This window comes from Rhea americana, unplaced genomic scaffold, assembly GCF_003343005.1.
Source record: "Rhea americana isolate MKP2758 unplaced genomic scaffold, rheAme1 scaffold_99, whole genome shotgun sequence".
Taxonomy (NCBI): Eukaryota; Metazoa; Chordata; class Aves; order Rheiformes; family Rheidae; genus Rhea; species Rhea americana.
This window is the reverse complement of record NW_028187188.1, coordinates 2,589,587-2,616,994: the sequence shown is the minus strand read 5'-3', so window position 1 is coordinate 2,616,994 and position 27,408 is coordinate 2,589,587. Positions and strand designations below refer to the sequence as shown.

General features: G+C 35.9%; 1 protein-coding gene across 2 annotated transcripts in view; it reads right to left on the bottom strand.

Annotated features, from left to right (window-relative positions):
• Positions 1–27,408, bottom strand: part of GSTCD (glutathione S-transferase C-terminal domain containing) — an 81,101-nt gene that overhangs the window by 12,279 nt on the left and 41,414 nt on the right. For both annotated transcript variants that reach the window (XM_085325688.1, XM_085325687.1), the window contains exons 7-9: positions 8,090–8,205; positions 7,826–7,870; positions 5,904–6,032 (exon numbers count right to left, since the gene is read on the bottom strand). In XM_085325688.1, coding sequence (XP_085181814.1) covers positions 5,904–6,032; positions 7,826–7,870; positions 8,090–8,205 — 290 coding nt within the window. The remainder of the gene's footprint in view (positions 1–5,903; positions 6,033–7,825; positions 7,871–8,089; positions 8,206–27,408) is intronic.

Sequence of the window (27,408 nt, the reverse complement as noted above, 5' to 3'; positions counted from 1 at the left end):
AACTGTTTTGTCCTGAATAACTATGGTTCAATAATTCCCTACCATCTTGGAAAACGCAGAGCAATGTTGCACATATACATAGATACAAGAAAGCCTCCTGTGACACCAACCTCAAATCTGGCACTGCCAGAGCTTTTAGATCTATTCAACCTCACCCGAAGTCTGTCAAACAAATATACCACCTGTACACAGCATTTCTGTAAAATTCTGCTCAATGTATGTTTTTTGAAATGAAGGATTGTTAATAGCACACATTCAAGGATTTGTCTCAAGTGTCACTTAAAAGTTATCCAAGAGAATCTACAATTTGCGTTAAAAATAAGTTATCTCACAAAAATTTGTACTTTTTCTTCTGTATGTATTTCCAAAGATCAATATAAACAAAGATGCCAATATTCATCTTCAAACTGTTTCTCTTATTTATCCCAAATCTACTACCACAGTTTTGTTTGATGTTATGATGAGATACAACAGGAATTATGTTACAAAGACTACAAGCAACAATAAGCAACAGGGATAGATGAGTTCTAAAGAAAAAAGACATTTGTCTCATTCGTATTTTTTCTTAAAAAAAAATAAAGTAAAGCAATCCAAAACATAAGTACTTTAGATCTTTCCAGCAGTGGGGAGAAAATAAGCCATTTACTCTCCCTTAAGGATTCTTTACAAGCCAAAAGAAAACAAACCCAGAAACAAACAAACAAAAATAACAAAAGAACCAGAATGGCTCACAGGGAAGGGTGGGGGGAAAAAGAAAAGAGGAAAAGAAAAACGTGTGCAGACTAAGTGGCAAGACCAGATCAAGATTTATAGTTAGCAGGGAACATGTTTCCAAAGCTGCGTTGATTTGTTAAGATTGTGGGACACGGACTAAATCYGTGAATAATTAAATTAGATTCAAAAGTTTTGAAGTCTTGTTCCAAAAATCAGTTTTCCAGTAGGATACCATTAGGACAGTTCCTTAGAAGGTAAATTCCATCTCTTTTTGAGGGTCTGCGTTTATTGTATGTGAYAGGAAACGCTTCAAGTATTTTAAACTGATGTTTGAGGTTAACAGACATCCAGAGTAATAATTCAAAACTTTGTGCATTACATGAGTTTATTAAAAAAGTCTGCCAACATATCCTATGGACAGGTTAGATGGCGAAGAGACTAGACTGAGGCCCTGAAATGCAATAGCAATTTATGGGTGTGAACTTGGGAGTTATTAAGTTTTACATGCTAACAGCTTCTCAGTTGTAGTCAGCATATCTAAATTCTTGGACACTCTGGGGGAAAAAAAAAGGGTGGGGGGGATTTCTAGACTTTTTCCAACTTCCCTTAAAAAAAAAAAAAAATAACTTGGGAGTCTAAGCAGACTGGAGAATCTCATGCACTCACATACAAATAACAGATGAGAAGATGATAAATTTCTCCACTGTCCTTCACCTTGGCCTCTGAAAACATAAAACTCATGTCTCAGCTTACTCCGACTTTTGGTTCTCCTCCTCTGCATCTAGAGCAGAGGTTAAGTCTGCCTCTGTTTCCCTTGGAGTCCAAAAACTTGTATGTATTAAATTAATACTACCTACTAGGCACCATGGTGGTACAAGACAAAGCTGCTGTGAGAAAGAGCTTCAATCTAGTTGTGTTAATTTCTGTGCTGCAACGAAAAAAAACCAAAAAATTTCAGTGACATGCCCAGATGGAAGCCACAAAGATGGTTCCTGGGGCACTGTTTTACTAAAGTGAATTCTAGAGATACATTAAAAAAATGCCAATCAGAGTCTTACCAAGCACAGCCGTGGTTTTCAGAGGTGATTACCGATCATGGGAATCTAAACTGAGAAATCTAAAGTAAGGCTGGATTTTTCAAAAGTATGCCTGAAACTTTGTTTACCTTCTTACATTTCTCTGCCTTCTTTATTTGGATTGCAAACACCCCAGCTGGAACCATCAGTGAATGTTTATACCGTCCTCCCACAGCTCAGACAAACTCTGCGATGTGTCACTACAGTGGTGATCCCAAACAGAGTTTATAAGAAGGAGTCAGTTATGAATCTGTTATTATTATATGCAAACTTACTCTGAACGCTCTCAACACTTGAAAATTCCCCAAATTCAGGCGCAGAATTCACCTCGTACCGTCTCTACTCCTCACTCTCCTCCACGACTAGCTCTGGTTTCCGTCCCCCTCCAGCCACACCGGGACTCCACAGCGCGGCAAGGCACAGTCCCTGCGTTCAACGGGGCTCAGCRGCTGGGAACAAAACTGCATCCTATACCAGAATGACAACGGTGCTGGACTGCGTGAGCGAACTAGAGACCGTCGCACACTAGAAATGGGGAGGGAGGCAGTGCTTTCTAGTTCTAACCAAACATACTTACCCAGGCGACCAACCTTCCCATTCTTACCAAGTTACCCTATGGTGTTCCAAACTGCGCCTAAGTACCACGCTTTTCCTTCAGTAAGTACTTCAGTAAACATATGTAATTCAGTAAAATATGCCGTAAACATGCTGAATCCTAAATTATAACTCTTAATTGTAGTGAGGTTGTATGTAATACGTCCTTATTTAATTTCCCAGACAATTAAACMACAATTTCCTGAACACTACAAAGAATAACAGAAATGCTTTTATGCTTTGAAAAAAGATCACTGCATTGAAGACTGGTACCACTGACAAAAGCAATTCACACATTGGAGAGAAATACACAGCACACTTTTAAAAGCTTGAATCTGACAAGTGACTCTAAATGTCTTTTTAAGTCCCAAGGGAAAAATAAATGTTGTCTTTTGACAAATGAGGAAGAGAATTTAATGACAGCAAGTTCTTCAGTTCTCACGRCAGCAAAAAACTCCCACTGCCATTTGTACCTTATTAGACAGGAGAGAATCCCAAACATCAAATGAAAAATCAAGGAAAGTCAGGCTTCGGCTAGATTTGCTTCTGCACTCTGTCAGCCCTGCTGAAAATATACAGTCTGTCTTTCCCTTAATTAAATATTGTGCCTGTTACAAATATGCACAGCTGCATAAGGTAAAATTGCATTTTTTCTATGTGTTTTATTCACGATAAATTTAGAAATAAGATTTAAAATGGCAAAGCTCATATTTAAAGGTTCAGAGTTGATTTTCAAGTACAAGAATTGGAAGTAAAAACTTTGCTCTCAGATTTGGATTAAAACGAAGACAGTTTTTGTTTGCAAGCTGCTGCTGAAAGCTCAGCTGAACAGACTGTTGATCATCAGCAGAACTGTAACTGCAGGCAGATGGTTAACAAATACTGTCGTCTCAAGCAGAACACTACAAAATGAAAAAGGAAATGTAGTAATTTCATAATGAAAGCTTTCTATCAATACAAATTTAACAACAAAAAATACTGATAGTTTAACATCAAAAAGAGATTCCTAACATCATAGCTATGTTAGATGCATCATAAAATATAATTACAGCTACATGCCCATTTCTGCAAGCAGAAGCCAAAGACTTCTGCTTTGTTTGCATGTTTGAAAAATAGACATTAAACCATTGCTAGTTTAAAAAAATATATACATAGTAATTTTGTTGGGCCTGTATAAATTTCAAACCAATCAATTTCTTATTTGGCTTCCCCGGAATCAATTCATGTTATGTGAAAAGTCACAAAATTCAATGCAAAGTTTTCTCAGGATACCCTACATATTACACTTGTTATCTAAACTAAGTAAGAAGTGAGAACAAAAGGTAGCTACCACATTTAGTTCACAAGTCCATACATCTACAGACACAGGAAAATAACGTGGCCAAAATCCCTTCCCTGAAAACAGCAAYGAAGCTAATGCAGTGCAAGTCCATTGCCTCGTACTAAACCTCCAGAGCCGAAACTCCCCCGTATGGCCTACTACACATAGAAAGGTGGGAAGAAAAGAATGTTTCCTGAAACCTTACCTTCACTTTAGTATTCTTAAAAAGGAGACCACCACCAAAAAGCAAATCAACACACACATACACACACACAAAAAAAAACACTTGAACGTCTCATCKTGTTTCAGCTTGTTCCCACACATTAGCTTAGTATATGAGTAGTATAAAATAATAAATATTAAAACCAACAAAGAACTTAAAGACTACGCTGGCTGTTAGCATGTAAACAAACACTGCATGGAGACATTTGGAAACTTTTCACTTTTAGATTGAAATTCTTTAATGTTTGCTGGTTGTATTACATCATGTAATATTCCAATTTAATAGCAAGTTTGTCTTTCAAATAAACTTCTTCAGAACCTTGATCTTCATTACTCCAATGATTTAGAAAGGCAGCAATTTTTTGTGGAGCAAAAGAGATTTAGTTAGTTGACAGGTTTTTTTTTCTCAGCCTACTTTTGAACTTGGTTGATAACAGATAGGAAAATAGCAAAATAAGATAGTACAATTTTAMGTCAAGGTAACTAAAAATGCATTTAAATGCATTTTAAATTAATACCAAAACCAGAGAGCTCACCATTCATTTTTCTATACATCTTCATATTTCAAGCACTTTTTATATAGCAACACGAGGACATGTGACAATTCATTTCAGAATGAGAATATCAGAAAAGATCTATGATTTAATATTCACTTGAGAAGTCCATAATCAGTGARTTTCTTGTCACCATGTCCAACCTCACAATTATGATGTATTATTCTATTGACAATGGTGAAGCTATGCAATGAGTGAAGAGTTTTACAAACTTTAGAAGATGTGTTGATAAACAATGAATTGCCAAGTTTTGTATATACCTGTATTTTATGTATTATGGTATGATAYTGCCTTTTCCCATTATATGAGTAACATTCTTAAAAAATGGGAAAACAATCTGTAAAATATTTCATTTATTATATAGTACAATAAAGAGTATAGAACTTTCTACCTGGTTTAATCTGTATCTATCTTCTAGAAATTAGAATTAAACTGTCTCTATTATTCCTACAGAGCATCAATACTATGCAATTATTCTACCTTGTTATTGTGATACATTTTGTATTTTTCTGTTATCATTTTTCTTGCAAATTATAATAATTGTATCAGCAGTTCAAGAACAGTGCTTATGAAATAATGACAAAAATGAAGCTGAACTTTAGATTATTTACCAAATACTTCTGCTACTACCAAGAGCCARCTCCAGCCTTATTTGCAGAAATGTTGCATAGGAAACATGAGTTCATCCTGAAAAAGTGAATCAGCACGTGATGCAACTAATTCTAAAGCTGAGATTAATATGCAACTGGATAAGCTGGAAAGGGAAAGTTCCAGCTTTGTCTATTGAATAGTAACTTGAATAGAAGTAGAAATAGAAACAGACCAGGATATGAAGAATTTTCAACTGARTTTCTGACACACACTTAACATATTTCTTGCCATAAAACTTAATGGAGAACACTTATTTAATAAAAACTCCAAGGAAGTATTAACATAGTATTAACTTTAAAAAGACACCAAAAAAAGAATACAAAAGTGAGCACAAAACTGGAAATTGATTTTACTGATAAACTATAGTTACACATTTGGCACAAAGAATTTAGTAAATTATTCATGAGATCATGATTTTTCTGAGACAGAGCTAGAGTTCACCCACTGTGAGATTTATGTGACAATACAGCACAGAGAACAAAGCTAGAGAACTGGAAATTTACACTTGGAAGAACTAATATGATTTATTCTCTCCTTTTTCTCCTGCACTGCGTTTCATTTCCTTTTTTAAACAACCAAAGCAAACAGCACTAGAGGATACATGCCCATCTACCACAAACCTTCAGCTTTAAGACGACTAAGCTACAGCTTATMAGTGCTTTGTATAGCATCAGAAATATCTGTAAGAATACAGGTAATTTTCTTTACTCATATATTTTAGTTGTTTTAACAGTAATTAACCAAAATAAAATTAAAAAAACTCTCACTTACCCCAATATTAAAAGTTCCATTAAAATAGTCCAAATTTGCTTGAATGAAGCAAATGTTGTTTAAACCTAGTTCATCGCTTCTGTCTTTGGCGCGGATCAGTGACAATTCCTTATTTTCTATTAGCACCACCTAGATTTCATACATAGGAAAGTAAGGCAAAAGTATACAGGCAAATCAAGRTGCATTATTAATAGGCACATAACTTTGCAGTTTAGTTGAGAAAGTCTGAGGAGCATGCCTAGGAAAGGTGCAGTCTCCCACTCCTTTCACAGGGTCCCATCTCACCCAGTCAGTTCTCAAAGCAAYGTAACATAATCAAGAAAAGAATGAAAAAAGCAAATAATGTCCACCATACTGTTCAATGTTCTGATTTGAGAATAACTGTGATATTTGTTTATGTTAAAAACAGAGAACTAYATAAAACCAATATAGAGGAAAAAATCTTAATTTTCTACTAATATAGGAAAAGAAAAAGAAAGGTGCCAGGCTTTTTAATAATTACTAGAAATCACTCTCTTCATAGAACCTCTTAATTTTATCTTCATCTCCATGACACAGCATTACAAAGTTAAAAGTTACTAGTAAATTCTTCTGGCATATGATAACTTTTTTCTAGAAAAATTTTACATTATGCACTATTCCTTAATTGGGCATGTTGAGCCCCACTCAGAGCAAAACATTAACTACCAATACCAACACATAAGGATAACTTCCTAGGAATTTTTAATAGCAAGCATCTTACCATGTTATTTCCTTATTCTCCTTCATTTGGGGCTCACTACGCCTCATTTGAAATACTCTATCAAGTTTTAGACTTCCAATACAAGACTTGTTCTGTGAGTTGCAGCTAAGGAAACTGGGCTTGTTGAAGAGAGAGTTTCACGGAGGGGACCTAATGGCAGCTTGCCATTACCAACAAGGAGGTTAGCAAGAAGATGGAGCCAGGCTCTTTATGTAGGTGCATGGTGGGAGAACAAAATACAACAGACATAACTGAACTGGAAGGTTCCCACTGATGTAACAAAGACATTTTCACCACAAGGCCAGTCACACAGTCGACCAGGTTGCCCAGTCATGCTGTGGCATCTCCATTCTTCAAAGTTTTCAAGACTCAACTGGGCAAATCCTGCTCCAGATTCAGTGTTGGGCCTGCTTCAAGCAGGAGTTTGGACTGGATGGTTTCCTGAGGTCACTTCCAGCCTGAATGGTTCTCTGATTCCTTGTATTGTTCAGACTATATTAAGTCCCCAGGACGAAGTCTGGATTTAATCAGTAAAACTACAGTTTTCAATACCGTTTGTTAATTGAACCCTAGAGTTTACACTGCAAGGAGCTAGAACTGAACAACCAGCCACTTGGTCACTGAAAGACTGAAGTACAAGACAGTGTCTTTCAAAAGGGCAGAGAGCATATATTGGCTGGACCTGGTGGACTGACATGGGGACTTACGTTGCTAATAAGCTCTCAAAACCATTAAGATCATGAGAAAATGGGAGCAGAGACGCTGCCAGACATTAGCCTCATAACAAGGAATTCACCTTCACACTAAGTTTACAAAACAAGCTTAAGAGCTTTGTTAGAGAGGGATAAGCTCAGCCATGCACTTTAACACTATAATTAGATGCTTTGCTGAATCAAAGCATACCCAATTAAATGGTTGTATAGTAAAGGAATCTTCTGTTTTTTCTTAAGGCTTACTTTTTTCTAATTYCTCCTTCTCAGGGATAGCATCTCCTCTTTTCTCCACTAACATAATGTGATAAATACCTTTACATATGCTAATGAAGAATTTCTCACCAGATCATAAGACTTAAAATTAGTAGTTATGTCTTCATGCTTACTCGYCCTGGATGCATGCCTTTTCAAGATGATTATCAGAAATGAAAAGTTTACAYTGTCTGTACTTCTTACTTRGAACTTACCTGACATAATGGCATSATATGAGCAAGAACAATTCCAACATGGCCCTGTGAAAACAAAAATAAAYAACAAAAACAATCTATAGATCACTTTTCASTGAACTTGTTCTTGACTCATTTCAGGCTRWGCATCTCATAAGCAGTGACAAAACCTCTGAAAGCAGGTAAAGTTTCAAAGCTTGTACTTTTGCATGTGGTTCCATCCTTCAGGAACTGCAAAGATGAAAGCCAAAAGAAAYTGCATCTTGTAAAGAAAATATACATTACCCCTCCACTGCAAAAATCCACAATCACATCTCCAGGCTTAGCAAGCTTTTTCACCACTGCTACCAAATTATTCAATTGCTGCTGTTTCCTCAAAGCCCGGTCTTTGGACATCTTTCCTGGGGATGACAGAGAAAATGCCTAACTAGTAATCAGCAAGTCTCAATTTTAAATGACTCATAGCAAAACAYTGAAAATCCCCAAATTTATGGCTGAGCCAAAAAATAAAAAAAATAAAGAAAAAGAATAGCTAGAAGAGAAGACTTGGACTTTCAAATSCCCTCTAAGTTAAATTCACAAACAGTTGGAAGAGCTTTTTCTGTATCYTAGCACATTTAAAATTTTATTTTCCAGCTGTTGTTGTTACCAAATCCTTAGGTATAAGGCTCTTCCAAATTGAAAGCAGTATTAACATAATCAAATGTGTATATGTTCTAACCTGACAATATTTCAATCCAAYGACTCGTACCCAGAAATAGAGTTCAAGCACATTCACAGTTAGCTTGACAAACGAAATCCCTACAATTACCTTTAAGCAACTTGTTTTAGGAAGTTGTACTCTTTTTTCCTGTCAATTTTTACTTTTTATAATAAGCAGCCCTCTATCTGAATGACTATCTGTGCAATAACATGCTTCTCAAAGTTGATTAAGAATTCTGTGCAACAAAGTCTGGCTTCTCATCACATCTGTAATGCAACCAGAAATGGAAAAACTAGTTTATTTCAGATAAACTAGTTTGGTAAAGTCCAAAATACAGCTAACAGAGTGCTGACAGACCTATTTGTTTAACAGTCTTTTTGTTTGTTCAGGAAGGAGAGTTTGACATATGTTGATAGTAAAAATACATAATTCGTAAGCTAATCTTCACAATAAGAAAAAAGGTGCAAAGAGAACTCTTTTGCATGAGGTTTCATGAAGGAGGCTTAGGTGCATCAAATAAGCTTAACATTCTACTTTCTCTGAAATATGAGCATAGTCCCTGCTTTGAGCCCTATATTATATTTGAGTACGGCAGAGAAATGGTTGGGCCAGTAAGTGTCCACTGCTCCAGCTTTCTATGAATTTTTTCGTTGACTTTGTCCATTAAAAATACATTTTTTCAGTAGTAACAGGAATAGAATAGAACTAAAATCAGGGAATTTTCCTGATTACTACAAAAGTAGTTCAATTTGATCCCATAATAAATTATATTTATTATATAGTTTATTAAATATCTATCCTGAAAATTTACTAGTTTGCATCTTATTTTATTATAAACAACACTTCATTTTACAAATAATCCATTAAACTAAACAGATTCCTCAGATAAAATTATCACTACATTGCTCAGTGTGGAACCAAAGAGGATTCACTTTTCAAGATACCATATTCTACTCTACCAAGGCAAAGAAAACTGAAATTGTCACCAGAATGTAGAGAGACTAATGTATGAATCCCTCTGCACGTTACTGCACAGATAGTCCTTTAAATAAACAGAGTAATAATGTTTAAAAAAAACATTCCCAGGTGACTGCACTGCATAACGAGCAACTGAAATGTTTATTAGCTCTTAATGAAAATTAAAAGATGGAACACAAACTCCAAACATACCAAAATCCCATTTCCCTCATTTCTTATCACTGTTGTAAATCTAAAATAGTAGTTTTTAGAAAAATAAAATTACTGTTACCTTTCTGAAACAATTATTTTTACTCCTTGTGAAAGATACCACAAGAGTTGTAGAAAATTAACCCTTCTAATGACAAAAATGCACAGACGTTCTGTGGATATGAAACCTTTATCACACTATGCAATATAACAAACTCCTTTTTAAGGAATCACCTCTTTCACTTGAGAGTACACACTAGAAAAATCTTTTAAAGTTTCTCCACTCCTCTTGTGCGCCAAATTTCTATGAGAACTACTCCACAGCTTGCCTCAAATTTGATGCCTCTGTGATACACTGATGTCCAAATGTTCTCAGCTGAGCCAACGGAAGATGCAGACTTCCAGCATGCGTGAAATTAAATGCTGTCGAGGTATTTGACCAGGAGCTTGAAATTCAATTTGTGAGATCAAGCCCATGATTTGAGGTAGACAGGTATTGTGACACTAATATCTGCAGAAAATCTGGTATCTAGCACACACACAAATACATACTCTGGCTGCATTTATATGTATAYGTGTACATACACACTTGCCATAGTGGATTGTTTGGGTTTAAGAAAAGTAGTTGTTATGTCCGTAAGTTTAATTCCACTGAAGCTAACCAAGTCAAATATGAAAAGAAAGAAAAAATCTGATCCACATTTGTCAGGTACACTCACACACCCGAAGTATATCTGTGGTAAGGGGGCATGTTTAACAGGGACTTTTATCTTGATAATACAGGCTAGAGTCTGTTTTCATGAACCAACAGATCTTGTAGTCATTGCTTCAATTATTTCAAATACAACTGATAAGGTACTTAATAAAAATAGTCGTTGTTCCAAAACAAAAAAGGAATGACTAGACGCYGTCCCCTTTTATGGAGGTATTAAGACATGTTTGCGCTCTTTTATCTGATAAGCAATCGAGCAGCCAAACAAGCACAGACCTCTCAACTCACACAGCTTCCTTAGAAGCCCACTAGAAGCTGTCCATGCAGAACATCTAAGTTTGGCTGTGAGGCTGACAAATCTGAGCTTGCTTTAAACAACCTAGTTTGGACACTGATAGTAACACAGCTGTGACCTCTCCGCGTTTAGGGCAGGTTAAACTTCTGAAATTTATCCAGGTTCCTGGGTGCGTTTTGCAGCACCTCAGCTGCTGCTAAAACAGTGCTACTTTCTATAACTCAAGCTACTAGCTTAAAATTAGCTAGGTGTATCTGTACGAACTACAAGCAGACTTCTACCTGCAGCATAAACCTCCTCTTCTGACATGCCAATCCAAAGATAACAGACAGCAGCAGCAACTGTAGACACAAATACCAAAGAATGGTAGCAGGGGTGTCTCTCTTGATCAATACTGAACSAAGCTTCAGATGCAGCTAAAAACAGGAAAACAGACTTTCTAAAACACAATAAAAGCATCTGAGTCTTTTGTTCGACAGAGTTCAGTAAGGGCTTATCCTGTTAAAGCTCAAGACAGCCAAAGTACGTAAGAATCCCTTGACGAGAAATATACTGTGAAGATAAAAGGTGCTTAAGCATTTGCCAAAGCGGGTTTGAACACAGCAAAATTTGCCTCATAAGCTTAGGTGGCTTCATTTACACTGAAACTCATTTTTTAAGTAGGGGATGGTTCTCACAAATATTATTTTAAGAAAATCATTTTACTTCAACCTTCACAATTTTTCTTTTTCTTTCTTTCTTTTAATTTAGTGAAACAAAATACTGAAAGTTCTTAAAGCTCATTCACAGTATAAAGTTGCAAGCTCCCCTGGTAAAAACCTTCAAGAATTCAAGGCATYCTGAGCTAAAGTAACCGCTGCAATTAATTTAATGGGATTTGTTGTAAATGTCCTTTTTTTCCCTGGCGACTTTTGTATCAYTCTCTTCTATCTACTTTCCTCTTCAATTTTCTTAATTATAAGAGTGACTGTGCAAACAACTTTGTTTCCAGTTTCTGCCTCTCAACACACATTGGTACAAATGTTCTTCTGAACCACTCCTCCTGCATAACAGGGAAGGACAAACTACATCTATCAAGAACCAAACAGCACAAAAATTCATGCATATACACGCTCTTACTTCCCTATCTGGCTTCCTTGTTCTTATTCCCCAACCCTAAGGCTTTCGTGAGAGGTCTGAGATTTATTAAGATGAAGTGTAACCTCTGAAAAACARCACCAAATCTTCACACTGTGCAAAGTCAGAAAATAGGTTTGAGAATCAGTGAAGTCAAAAGTAAAGCATTAACAGGTTTCATCACCAAATGATATACTYGTCTTCAGTCAGAAGACCTTCTGAGTATTAAACTGAGTACATAAAAATAGCCCACAGCCTTTAGAAAGTCTTTAAAAGTTAACTCCTCTCTGCTACCAGCAAACAAGGCTTCTTCCTCCCTTAATATCAAGATAATAAATAGCATATATTTCCTTAAAAGATAGAGAAAACCAAGCTCAGATCAGTAAGTCTTTGTCCGCTACTGTATTTTGAACCTGGTAGCTAGAATTGAGAGAAACGCAGAGCACTGAGACACAGCCTGCGGAGAACGTTAGAGTGGCTGGCCACCCTAGTCCTTCATCACAGCAAAATGGCAATGAATTCAACTAAACCATCTATGTCTAAAAACACTACAACTMACTTTAGCATCGTTTACCTGTATAGGTCTTGAGAAATGCAATTTTTGTCTTCAGGAACAATATGAAACAAGGTACACTGAAAGTTCATCCCTACAAGGCTCATCTTTAGAAATGTGATCTTTTCCTAGAATACACTGAAAGGCTACTATAAAACATTTTGCTCCTTTTGTAAGAAGTCAGCTGACATTCTGCCATACATTCCCAGAAAGATCTGTTTTTATTTTTCATGGGCATAACCAAAATATTTCTCCTGGATTCATAAATTTAAGATTGCTGTTAATTCAGCCCTTCTCAAGCAGAATTTCAAATTCTCTGTGGCACTTACAAGTCTTGCGTTTTGGMCCACAGAAATATAAATTTTCAGCAGGCAAAACACTCTTCATTAAACTTAAAAGCCACCGATGTTTCTTTAAATACMCAAAACACAAATATCTCTAAGACCTTAAGTTTTTAATTTTGAAGTCATAACATAGGTGTTTTTCTTTAGCAGAAGTCTCTTTTTATTAGCTATTCAATAAGCTTCAGCTACTGGACTCAAATGATTCTGTTCTCTTCACTGAAACTCAGTATATTTATTGCTATAAATTGATTACGGACATCTAATCTTAGTACAGCCGAAAGGCTCTATAACTATAAAGCAAAAGCCAGAAGTCACATATTTTATTATTTTTTAAGCCAAACAAGTTTTTCTGAAATCTGAACCATTTCTTTTTCCAGTCATTCCTTATGCTAATCCAGCGTATTCTAATTATTTCTTAATATTCAAACTGTATCTCTTTCATCTTCATGTACCTCTTGGTTACACTGTTTTCACTGGTTTTGATGGTGGTGGTGAGTTGTGGTTCTTTGCTTGTTYGGGGTGGAAAAAGGGAAGTGTTGGGTTTTTACCCCTCTCCATTTTCTTTAATAATATTTCTCAGATTAATATAGTTGTAAAGCAGTTCCCAAGCAACTCTTAAGACAAACAAGAATTTTGACAGATGAAACCTGCTAACTCAGCTGACACTTACTCATAAAGAAATATTGTTCCTAGATAGAAATAATAATATTTTGTTAAAAAGAAATCTGCAAAACAAGTAATAAAGGTAAGTTTATGCCATTAATTAGTTAAATACAATCAGCAGAGACAAAGCATGCCCAGTAGTCACCTTGGTTACTTGAACAATATCCTCCTCTGACTTCAGCTGCTTTACGCAGCCACTTCAACTCCGTAATTGCAGGCTGCTGCCAAAAGTAGAAGTCCAGCCCTCCTGTTCTCCAGCCCAGGCCACCTTCAAGCTGCCCCCTTTCACTGCACTGACYGATCTCCCTTCTGTCAAGAAGGAAAATTATTAGCCTCCTGCGAGATCTGTTTCCTACTCTTACTGCCTGACCACATCAGTGCAGGGAGAACAAGCAGCAGCAGACAGGCCAGACCACTCTCAGCAGCATCTACAATTAAGTCAGGGTAATGGACCAGTTGAACCACAGCCTCAGATAAATGCCACGTCAAAAACCATAAATTTGTTAAAAAAAAGTTTATCATTGTGAGAAGCAAGCATATCTCAATCCTCCATTCCCTCCCACTCCCATTTCATAATGACGGAGGGAGAAAACACTGCTAAAGGAAATAGAGTGACTTGTCTTTTTCAAAGTGTACTTGAATTCAATATAGCTAATATYCAATTTGTGCTTTTTATGCTTGGGCATGACCCATAGTGGGGCACCTGAGGAACAAAATGTGACTGTTGAGAGAGGAGTTTGACCACATCCTTTTATCAGTAACTGAGCATCTCCTAATTAATATAAACCTGTCTATTTAAAAGGAAAGATCTATATTMTTCAGAGCATGGCTTTAGCATCAGGAAAAAAGTACATTCTTACTCCAGGGTGGGTGTAAAACTATTAAGATTGCAAAACATCTCTGAGTCACTCCTCATGGAAGTATAGATCATAGGTCAACACTAACACTGGCCCTACACTAGTTGGGCTCTATAAAAATCATTTTCCTTGCATGTAACTCCCTTATCGTTGCACAGCTCTGTGAGATAATTCAGTCTGGCTGTTTGTACTAGTACTAAAAGTACTGTACACAGTACTAAAAGTAGTATTGTCCCTGGAAGTCTGCCTCTCATTTACAAAGAATATTCTCCTTTACTAAATGCATTTAAGTCTAAGGGTCAGATTTTGAGTTCCAATGTGAATGAAGTATTCAAAGTCTGGCCTTTAACATTTAACTCAAATAAGTAGCTCTGAAAAGCAGTTTTGCGTATTTTTTTTTATTATTATTTTTAACTATTTTGCACTGACATACAAGACAATGTAATTTGTTAGCAGTGRCCTTTCTTCTTCATCTGGAGGATCCTCCTGCTTTCCTTCGCTAAAAAAATAACTTGGGGAAACCTACACGCAAGAACCAAGCACTTGAGTCCATTCAAAAAAGGCAGCCTGATCCAGAGAGTAAAAAAGGTAGTCTGATCCAGAGAGTAGTCAAAACAGTGATCCAAAATCAGTTTGACATGTTAAATTAAGTTTTACAAGCTTATGAAAATAAGAGAGAAGCAAGGCTCAATATAACCAAGATCAAGAAATGCAAAAACTGCTGGATCTAGTCATCAAAGTATTTATCGTGCAAGACATTTAAACTGTAGGAATTGACACTGACCAAGGCAATATCAGTCAAATTCTCAAAAGAAAAGTTTCATCATTTTTACTACATCAGTTCCCTTTTAGAATTTAATAAAATTAATCTGCGCAATAGGTGGATTTTCTGAATAACTCTCACAAAGCTGTCAATGGAATCGTTTAACACAGAACAGTGCTGCAGAATTTTAAAGTAACTATTTAATTAGCATTTTTATTATAATGAGGAGGTATTTCTGGGTTGTCATACCTGCAGCAATGTATGAAGATTTAAGATTCAAATACACATTTTGGCAGGCCAGGGAACTGAATCATAGAAACAAAAATATCTTGGAGCCTATCTTGGAGTATCACAAAATATCAAAAGGTCCTGTAGCCAAACTCCCTGATAGAAATGGTATTTAACTGTAGGGAAATCTTCATTAAATCTTTTCATTAAATCTTGTTGCCTTTTCAAGGCCTTCCTCCCTCCTAAAGCGTATGCAAAAGGCAGCTTGCCGGTGGGGAAAGTATATGCTTCCTGGTTTCGCAGAGAATCACATCCAATTATAATCTGATATAAAGACAGCAGGCTCAGAGAGCTCCAAAAAATATTGGGTGCAGTAGATGCCGAAGCCACTTCACAAAACCTACCTGCAAGGTGCAGCAGAAAAATGCAGTTACACAAGGTCACTGCAACTGAACGGCCGTGAACTAGAAGCAACACACCCTGTCAGCACAGTGTTAAACCCGAGCTCCTTCATCTCTAATACTACTTTTAGGGGTCCTTAGCTAGTTTCTCTGCAAGGTTATACTTCTGCACCAAATGAAGTATATTTTGCCCATTGCTTGTTCGGGTTTTTCTCCTAGAGYTATACTCCACATTTACATGCATGCCCCAGTTTCCTCCTGTGACAGAGAGCAAAGGGCATTTTAGGGTAGAACAGAATTATTTTGTACTTAATACAGACTGCTTATAACCATCCTTGTACTTTCTTCTTGTGGTTATGACCAAAGCCTTCTTTTGGCCACGACCAAAGCCTTCAAAGTATAAGTTGCTTCCTCTGTTGAACCAGGTATAAATCCTTATGCAAAAACCAGACTAGGAAAAAGAAAAACTTTACTACTATTGTCAGCAAGGGACAATATCCACCATCTTTTTCTCTAATTCTAGGAATAATATAAGGTGAATTCTAAGGTACTGGCAAAAAGCAACTTGCCAGTGAGTTGAAAAACTGGTTGCTCAACAATATTCAATAAAACATGTTAGTTAACCACAACTTTTTAGTATTAACAGTGAGCAATCAGGTACCTAACCCTCCTACGTAAATGACTCAAGATAATTTATTTCTAGTTTTAAATTCTAAGACAAATAAGAGCCCATTCAACCCTATTTAGTTTATCTGTCTTGTTTGTTTAAAGCCGAAACCATATGTTCAATTTGATACAAGTTTAGATAGCTTGAGGTTAATACTGACTCATCTGCTTTTCCTTTACTTTGGAAATTGCTACTCTGAACCTTTTAACCACATGTTGAATGCATAAAAATACATACATATGTAACACATATAATACATAAACAGTGTTTATAATACACAAAAATGTATTATATTTAAGCAAAAACAATGCAGATATTCAATATTAGTTTATATACACACACTAGAAATAGTCCAGTGTCTCATTTCATTCTGCTTGGACATGTATTGGCTTAACTCAATTTCCTTTTAAATCCTCCCTTCGCCTTTTTAAACCCTTTCTTCATTCACACTTGGAGAAAGCAAGTATCAGCTAAAAGATTCAGGGAAAAAAGATTCAGGGAAAACACTGTTTTATATTTTTGGTTGCAAGTGAGAAAGTCTCTCTACTTTCCCTACTATTTTCTATTACCTTAAAATTTTATGAAACTATTTATTATGCAATATGCCTGTCAGGCAGACAGAAAGATATCCGGCTGCCCTAAGAATATTTTTTATCAATAGAATCAGCAGCCAGGTTTATCCAAACAGTTCTGAGGAAGGCTTCCTCTGAGTGGATGCTTATTACAACATATTCTGGAACTATGAAGTTTGGAAATACCCCAAAGACTTACATGTCTTTACTCGTTGGCATATCGATGCTTACTTTTCAAAACATGCAAGTAACACGTACAGACTGCAATGTCTACAGTTTCATACACTTCTAAAAGCAGCAATCACTATTAAATAAAGAGAACTGTCATTAGCCCTGGCATAGAGTCTATTTATCTTTTGGTATCAGATCACTGCATATTTCGTTGTTACTTTGTTTCTATTTTTCTTCCCTTCATCACAACAGCAGTCAGATCTTCAGTAAGGATAGGGGATTTTTTAAACCTCAGATGAGAGTGTACTAACGAAGGGGTGACAAAATCCAGCATTTGTTGCCTGGAGTCTTGTTATAACTAAGAATATATTGCTGATTTGCGCTTTAAAATTTAGAATGTATTCTGCAAACACCACTAATTTTACACACTTGAATATTCCTGGCATGTGTAAGAGAACTTGTAGCATTTATGAAGTTATTAACATGCATAGAAGAAGGGTCTTAGTGTTCACTTAAAAAAAAAAAAAAGGCCACATTAAAAAAAGACCATAAACTACTTTGCTGGACAATGTAAAACATGCACTTTCAGTTGACAGATAAGGCCAAAAAAAAAACTTAGAGTACCCATTATTTTTTGCTATATAAAAGCTTTTATGATCAAATGTGATGATACTTTAGCTAGTCAGGGGAGTAAGGGAAGAGAATGCTACAAAGTGTAGCTTAAAACACGTAAGGCAATAATAAGAAGGGCAGGAAAGACAACTGAACGCCACAAGAACATTTTACTGTTTTTTAAATAGGAATTCCTTCCTGCTGATCTTACTAACCAATCTGCTCTTTATTAAGGCAAGTTTTATAAAATAGCTTTATCACTTCAAGCAAAAAAAAAAAAAACCCAAAAAACAAAAACAAAACAAACAAAAAAGCCTTCCTCTCACGTACACTGCCTTGCTCTACTCTAAAAAGACCAGACAGCTATGAAAACTGACCTTCGACAATCTAAGCAGGAATGTGGCCAGCTTCCTTCTTTGTGTTAGATGAATTTAAACAGCAAAACTAAGCCATCTTTACAAAATAAATAAGATCAACAGATGCCAGTAATAAGAAATGAAAAGTAATGCTGGGCTCCTCTTCAATGTAACTGAATTCTACTTTAAAAAGTACTTATTTTTTCCAATTAGCACATTCAAGACTGATCTAAATATCCAACAAAAAACAATTCAGACAAAAATAGCTAACATCATTTTTACATGATGATGCCAACAGCAAGCTTTAGAAAAATCTTGATTCAGCCCCTCTCCAAAAACATTACATTAGTTCTAAAATTCTGAGCTACTATACATTTGAGCTACTCAATATTACATTCTGTTCATCTACCTCTTGATTTTGAAGCCTATTCACATTCATACTTTCAAACTATTTTTTTCAGAATCCCAGAGACTATTTTAAAATGAAAGAGGGCACTATTATACAATCATGGGATTTCAGGGAAGATATCAAGTCATATGGCATGACAGAATCAGGAGAAAAGACAATGCTGCATCAACCCTTCCACCACTTAGTTTTCTCCCCCTGTTCTCCCCTTTCCTCATCTGCTGCCTCTCTTTCACCTCTCYTCTCCCCCCGCCCCTTCATCTTTCTCCCTTACCTTCAATTTTAGGGTCAAGATGCCATGAAGACAAGTCAACGTGTTCAGAATGCATRAGCATTTGTCCATGTTTGGAAAGAAAACCGCACAAACTGACGCAGCTTTGAGCATTAAATTGAACTACATGACCCTTCCAACCTGACTTACCTTATAATCCTATGAATAAGTTATGTTACAGGCAGTAAGAGTGCTAAACACCTTGCTCAGAGAGTGGGTATCAGTGCAAACACAACACAGCAGACAGATTTCTAACACCTTTACAAAAACAGAAGTTGGTTCAAATTTACACCTGTACAAGTATGATCAGAAGGAACCAAGTGATCCTAGGTTTCAACTTTTCTATCAAGACATTGTCCATCTCTATTTATTTGCCTAAGTTTTGCATGAGCTTACTGTTGAGGCTGTAAAAATGAACAAGCCAAGTAATCCATAACCTTTTGTATGCAGGGGTTACATTAAATTGAACCCTCTGTCATGCCTTACACTGGTTCCAAAGTCATAATACCTCCATGGCCCGTTTTTATTAAACATTGAAAAGGGTATTAGTTTATAAGCAGCTTATGCTCTAGAAAAAAAAATAGAACTTTGAAGGAGAGACCCTTTATAAACTATAAATTGGAATCTGCTTCAGCTCTTACCAGTAGCATCAGTTGTAGTGAGCAGCAATAACATGTTTGAGAGCAGAAGTAACTAATCATGGAAAAAAAAATATATATAGTACTCATTACATTATATATTTTGTTTTAAACAATAATAATGAGAATATTTCAAGTATTATACTAAATGGCTTGAAAATGTTCCCATTCAAAATGCACTTAAATTCTTAAGCAAGTAAATGAAATAGGTCTGTGATAAAATAAACAAATACAAATAATATCAAAAGATATATTGCTCTTCAATCCTTCAGACTTTTAAATAAAAAAATAACATTCTACTGTATCATCCTTGAAAGAATGGCAGCTTCTGACTGTACACCAATGGGTTTAATTTTGGCTTTAAGAAGAAGATTTAAATAAATAAAGGTTTTAAAAAAATCTTCTTCTTGAAGCCAAAATTAAACCCATTGTTGTACAGTCAGAGGTTGYCATTCCTTCAAGGATGGTACACCAGAATGTTATTTCCTAAATTCAACTGCAGACAGATACTTCTGCTTCTCAAATATCAGTGTGTTGCTAATCAGCTAACTAGCATTAGTTTGTTCTTTCAAAAAGCTCTATTTGGTAGAKACCATATTTTTAAAACTCTCTTATTTATGGTGAAATACATCAGTATGAATACAAAACCAATGCACTAATTATGTCCTACTGAAAGCCTCACACTTTCTTATTTTACTGAGGTGAATTTATCCCAAATTTAGCTTACTAAAAATCAAGCATATTTAACTTTTTTCCTTCTTAAATGTAAACTGGTATCAGACAAGACTAGGAATACTGATGTTTTATTTTTCATTCAGGAAGCGGAACTTTCACTGCCGTTCCCATCTTCCATTGTATGTGCTACTGAATATCATTCCCATCAAATGGTCTCTCCTCACATGTTACTTCCTAAACTTCTGTTTCCTTACCCACTCCCCTCTTCTAGTCTTTGAAGTTCATATTCTCATGTTAAGCAGCATTRCTTTTGGTCTCATTTCTCCTGTCCTCACTGGGCCTCTCCTGTTGCTACTTTGGTTTTCTATACTCCTACTACTCTTGGGCAGCCAGTCCCTTTGCTTTTATCTTTTGCTCCTCATCTGCCCAAGCCTGCCTATCATTTACTTATAGCAAAGTGAGTAAAAGAGAGGAAGGAGAAAAACATGTATCAATATAAAMCTTAAAAACCTCAAAGAAGATAAACAAAATTTTCAGCCAAGATTAAAGGAAAGGGAAAGCAACTTCTGATGTGCTTAAATGTGGGGAGAGTGTTTTATCTCAAAGCAAGCACCGTTTTACATGCATGCAAGACAACAATACATGTTAGCAGCATCCAGCCTTGTGAGATGGGAGCTGCTCACTTTCTGCAGAATGTCTTCAGATGAGGGAGTCATTGGCCAACAACAAAACATGAACCCAATATAYATCTTTACCTCCCACGAGCCTAAGATACTGATTGAGAGCTACTACGTTACTTGAGAGAGGGAACAGCTAACTCCTGCTGAATTCAGTTATCATCAGGAGTTAAGAGTAGTTATCTCTTGCAGAAACACGAGAGCTTCTTCCCCTGCAGGAACCAGAGACGGCCTCCTGTCGAGGTCAGAGCAAGGGCCAGAAGCCCCTGCTGTTCACCTTCACAGCTGTCCACCAGAATCTTGCCTTSAGGGAACCAGTTTCATTCTTAAGAGGCAGCCCATTCCCAGTGCACTCAGAAACACAGCAGATGTCCTTTTCTGAGCACCATGTGCTGAATATGTGAAGTGTTAGCTAAGAAAGAAAGCTAAGTGGCTCTGTGCAATAAGGAGTAACAGCTCACAAATCAATGAAGCAAAGACCAAAAGACACTTTCTGACCTTACCATCTCATTAATTCCACCCTCCTCACCTTTAAGTAAGCAGAAAAAAAAACTTTTAAAAATTATGTATAAATTCTTCAGAACATTCTTGTCTCTGATTTGTCTCTCAATAGGATAAATAATCCTGTTTCAATTATTTAGCAACAAGAAAAGTTCAGTAGGGGCCACATCTGAAAGAATCCCTCAAACACTTTGCCTGATAAATTAACATCTTYGCATTTCAGTCATTACAAATTAAAACCCAAACTGCAAAGGTTTCGATGAAAGATTAGTAATTCACTGACATTTTAATAAACAAATATCCACATCTTTTCAAAATGTCTGGATCTGACTTCTAAATGAAGCCATAGTAGTTGCACATAGAAAGGTCAAATTTAGACTTCTACTTCATCTGAGTTGCACTGCAGTTATCATGGCACATACACCTTGATCCTGTATAAATCTGAGATTTATGAAAATTTTGGTAAATTTGGCCAATTTTGCTGTATAAAATGAGTGCCTCTGGTATTCATATGGTTTATGTTAGTTAAAAGGGCTGAAAAAGCATTCAAGAGTTCATAGGAAATATTCAGGAATTACATCCATCATAAGGTTTTAATTCAGTATTAATACAACCATTTGACTACTTACTGTTTTCCTTTCTGTGTGYGTGTGTGTGTTTCCCCCCCTCCCCCCTTAGCCCAGTTTGGGGGAGCAAGGGGGGAAAAAAAATCAAAGTAAACTACAAGTTAAACATTAAGCACAGTTAAATCCTGTTAATACAGTTAAATACCTAGCTATCCAAGATGTTTTCTTCACAATCTTAAAGCAGGTCACCAACTTTAGATAAGTGCTCTCTTTGAATCTCTGACTTATGTCAATATCTGCTTTTGTTAGGTTACCAGTTCACTACTGAATACGCTGATCATCAGCATTAAAGTTTGTATAACCTCCAATAAACAGACTTTTGTCGTAAGACGTACACATGACGAACTGAAAAAAATGTTTTTCAGTTAGCACTTCTCCTTCCACAGCCCTTTCCTATTTCTTTCTCATCCTTCATATTATGAATGCAATGATGAAAATGAGTAAATTAAAACCGGATGGGATGCCAGTCCTCTCTGCATAACTAACCTCTTGTGACCGAACGCTAGATATGCAATTTTGTAGGTGGCATACCACAGCTAAGTGTGGTTACCTTAGATGTTTGTGGGTTTTCGGGTAAACTAATTTGTTTCACAATCAACATGTACTCTGCTTTTCTTTTGAAGAATTTTTTATGGTATCTCTCCTTAAATGTGCAAACCAGACTGCTTGCTAAGCAACTCTGGCATTTCATGTTATGCAAATAAAACAGGTTTTGTAACGAATAGGTTCACAAAGACAGTGCACAGGTACCCCTGCAGCCTTTAGAGTTGTAATAGATGTATTATCCACATTAACMGAATAAGGCATTTTGMAGAATGCTAACCTATTCCTTTTCATTATTGTCAGTATCCCAACCYACCCTTTCAAATCYTTCCCAAATTAGGTAAAGCACAAGYTGATTATAGTATTGGCTATAATGCCACAGAAAACAGACTGATGAAATAAACATAATAAATACCTCCTCCTACTTTGCAGCAGTTACTGGTTGATTACTAACCAACACTACTTGATTGCTTTCTGAAAGAAAAACTGGGAAGTTAAACAATTCTGTCACAAAAAAAAAATCAATTTTTTCTGAGTAGTCAAAACAATGCAACATGCAGAAAAAAAAATATGTGATAAAGTTTAGGAAAAGAATTTCAAAAAATTTTAATGCATTTTTGAAGGACTAGGTGTAAGGGAAAATGCCTCTCAAATAACATGAAAGTTATCATATAATGTTATATGGGATTTACTCACAAAAACTGCATTTTTATAAGGTATTCAGCACAAATATAAAGTATCAATTAAACAGAGGCAATTTGGATATWTCAATTCTGAAAGCTGCATAAAGACAGAAAATATTTTAATTCCAGCTAATCCAACATTAACAACATGTTAGGGATGTTGCTGAAAAGCTAGATGTGCCTACAGTTCTCTAATACAAACAAATGTCTTTCTGATATACGAACAAAAAGAGAGTCTTGCCTTACTGACAGTATTAAGAAAAAAAAAAACTCCAGTTTGTACAGATTTTCATAGGTTAACTTGTTTTGCTAAAATCTAAAAGAGAATTAAAAATCATCTTGWGTTTCCAAGAGAATGAATGAACATAGCAAGTACTTCTTTCCTAATCAATGGCTCTGATAACAAAAAGTGCCCCTTTTACTTGTGAGTTAAGCAGCTTTTGGCAGGGTGGCCTTTTGTATTATTCTTACATAGTTTATRAAAGCAAATAGCCAGGAAAATCCATAAACCCTTTTATCAACCTTTGAAAGAGAGAGCAGGATTTAAATGGGGAAAAAAAGTTAATGAAATTGTGGTCACCAGCCCACTACAATCCCCTAAGCTCTATATTCAAAGAACAGGACAGGAAAAGAAAGACAGGATTAATTGAGCCTTTATGGAGCATGCAATTCTGAGCAGCTGACTGCTGAACAAACAGCAATACTTTCAGCTTAACTTCACACTTTCTGTCCTTTTACTATACAAGCTTTCGTCATACTTAAGGCCATCTAACCAAACACTAATGTCATCCATAAACTTATCTCAGCACGGAAACTTTGCATTAATTAATTTAGAAAGAGAAATACATAGCGTCTTCCTACTCTAGCTGTTAACATCAAGTTCTTTRCAGGAGGGAAGACTTCAGTGCCTTTCGTTAGGTAATCTCTCCAATGTGTTTTAATTACTTTATTATTCTTGAACAAAGTGAGACAAGTAGCTTTGAGGAAATGGTGACAGGCAGAGAAAAACTGTGTACTATGGACCCAAGTCATTCAAACAGTTTGCTGAATTCCCGTACTTCAGAAATTGATCTGAAGCCAACAGATACATAGAATTATGAACTCCTTYTAAGCAGAAACAAATCAACTCACATAGACTTCAGTCAGCTAAACACAGCTTAGCTTAGGCTAAAGAAACATCCACCTTCAGAAACGTAAAAAGAAAACGTATCTTCTACTAATTTCCAGAAGGCAGGTTCCCCAGAACAGCTGCCTTAATGAACCATACATGTTTCTTGAGTAAAATAAACATGGAAAAAGAGTAAAAATGTGAGGTAGTTCAAGAGCAGTATATAGCCTACAACTAAGATTTCCAAACAACAGACAAATCTTTGCAGGGAGCCATGCAGCAAACTCTGTACTGTCACAAACTGTATACGCTGATTCAAAGTCAAAGGAGCCAAAGGCTGGCAAATGCACTAAGAAAACTGCACTGCAAAGCATCACTGCAATATTATTTTTCAGACAGGACCTCTGGAGGTCTCCTAGTTCAATCTCCTTCTCAGAGTGGGCTGTCGTCAACACCTGGTCAGGTCTACTCAGGTCTTGAAAACCAGCAAACATGAAATACAACAGCTCTCTCGCTAAAACCTGTTCTAGCGCTACACTGCCCTCCTAGTGCAACACTCATGTCAAAAACTTTTTCTTTCATCAACATCCACTTTGGATACACAGTGGTGGCACTGGAGATCTTGCAGATACGACTACCACATGGTTACCTTTAATACCAATGCAAGAAATGGGTCTAATACGTTTCTGCTTCCATTCAGAGGTGACTTCAGATAAAGTATCTGTGCCCACATACCTCTTCATCGCCTTATAAATCTTGATGGATTTCYAGCTCCAAAAAATGAATAGTCCATACACCTTATRGCWRWGMWKAKCYRTSAYRGMTMWKCWYWGCTAAGAAACACATTTTTAAACATAAAATTTATTCTAATATATTCATATATTTCTCAGCCAGATAGTACAAAATATTAAATAACACTGCATATATATATATATATATATATATGTGTGTGTGTATATATATATATATATATATATATATATGACAACTGACTGCAGGAGTGCTTTGCATCATTTACAAATGCAGACATTCAAAAAAGCAATATATAACAGTGGAAAATAAAAATACTCCTTCTGAAGTTATTTCACTTTTAAAGATGTATGGATAACTTATACAAAACTTAAGGCACTTTAGTATCACTTCCTCCTTAAWATTTCTTCCTTTATTTTAGTTTAAATGTATTAAGTTTTTGTTTTCTCAGCCAAGCAATCACAGGTATCACATGACATTGATGAAAAACAGTAAATAACATACCACTGCTCATTTCTACCTTAATCAAATAAATCAAGTACCATCTGTCCTAAAAAGAGGATGTGAACTACTCAAAATACTCACATTCAACAACATTCACATTATCACAGCTAAGACCAAGTCTAAAAAGGAATCAGAGCAAGAGCAATATTACCACATAAAAGCGGCATACTGCAGGGACTGTTTGGTATATTTGAACAATGTTCGCCTTTCACACACGTGTGCACAAACAAGCTGGGCTTAAGCAAACGCATATGAAGCTAAGATTACACCGAAGCAGTCATCTGCTCTAAGCTTCAGTCTGGCGGTACAGTCTGTGAAGTTTTCCTGTTCATAAACTCCACACGGCAGCAGGAAGYGTGTGCTCCATAAACAAACCAAATCAGTAATTCAAGATAACACAACCTCTAAGCCAATGCCCGGGCTCTCTTCAGCTGTGAAYTCTCCTTGCGTTGTAGCCTGGCTCCTGGGCAGGGAAAAGGGGAGGAAAAGCCCTGGAGGACAYCCAGCTGAGGACACTCCAGCTTTCAACAGCCACCAAAACCGCAAAGACGACGAGTTTATCAAAGCACCTCTCTCCAGGTACGCAAACTACTATGTACTGATTAAGACGCAAACGCAACAAGATTATTCATACGGGCACAGGTTTGAGCGACTGGGGCCTTAATATTTGCATTAATAAGCTGAAGTGAYTAAAATGTCCCCTTGCTTTTACAGACAGTATACACCTTGCATTCAGGGTTCACCTACTGAAGGCTCAGATATATGTGAAGTAATGAAAATATTTATGAAGTGTAGCATCATTAGCCAACATTTAATAATATATATTTTTGCTATCCAACTATTTACATTTAGATTTAATTTTCAGCTATTTACATTTAGATTTAATAGCTTTTAATAAATTTTAAGCCATTTTAATGGCTTTTAATAAATTTATACAATGATAATCTAAACCTATTTACTCTGTTTTTATAAATTATTTCTAGTAAATATAGTAAATCATGGGATAAATTAAATAAGCTTAACTGATAAATGTGCTTTGAAATATTGTTTTAAATTCTAAACATTGCTTGGAAGAGTGACAAAAAGTAAAATCAGCTGAAACAAACATAAAACAGAAATACATAATTGTCTTGAATCATTTTTCCAAAAAGCCCTTAAAAACTATAAAAGTAATTCAAGAGCTTAATCTAGAGATATGGTCTACAAAACACAAGTACAAAACAGACTTTCAAAGCTCTGTTGCACAGAGATGAATATTCTTAAAACAATCTTAAACCAAGCTTTATTGTTTTGATTTACCATATTGTAATTTTAGTTTTCATCTTAGATCAATCTCTCTGCAATCAAATCTGAGTCTATTACTTTTACGCAAGAGATTTAGTTTCAACGTGAAGTTCTACATAATAAATGAAAAAGATTTTCCATGTTGATTTATTCTTTATGATTTTTTCAGAAGTGCCAGCACTTCAGAAAGTCATACYTTTAAAAGAATTTTGCTCTCATTAGGCATCAAAACAATCTCAGACCTCCTTAAACTACACTGAGAATCTTTACTACTAAATACCATTCACTCCTTAAAAATCTGTCCACTTAATGATAGCTACTCAAACTCTTGGAGCCTTTTAACAACTGTTTCGTTAAGAATTTGAGTGGACTGGGGTTGACTGGGGCTCACTTCTTTTTCTATTTTTTAATATTATCTTGCTCTCTGATATGTTTAWACAAAAAAAGTAGGCATCTAACTTTCATCATTTTCAATCCCCCTTTTCCGTGATTCTGAGAATCATCATCGTTTGTATCCAGAATAAATTCAGCTCTTTAGATTCCTGAGTGCTATTTATTTGTAGTGTTTTACCATTAAATAGTCCAAGACTATGAAGTATTTCCCCAGATCCACTGATGATAATGAAAAGGTCATTATCAACCTAGAATAGACTGATAACTTCAGTTTGATGGCAATAAAAATGTATTCCGTAAAATACCGGTATCTATAAAGTGCCTTCTGTAATATSAACTTAACACCTGGCTTTGTGATTCTATGC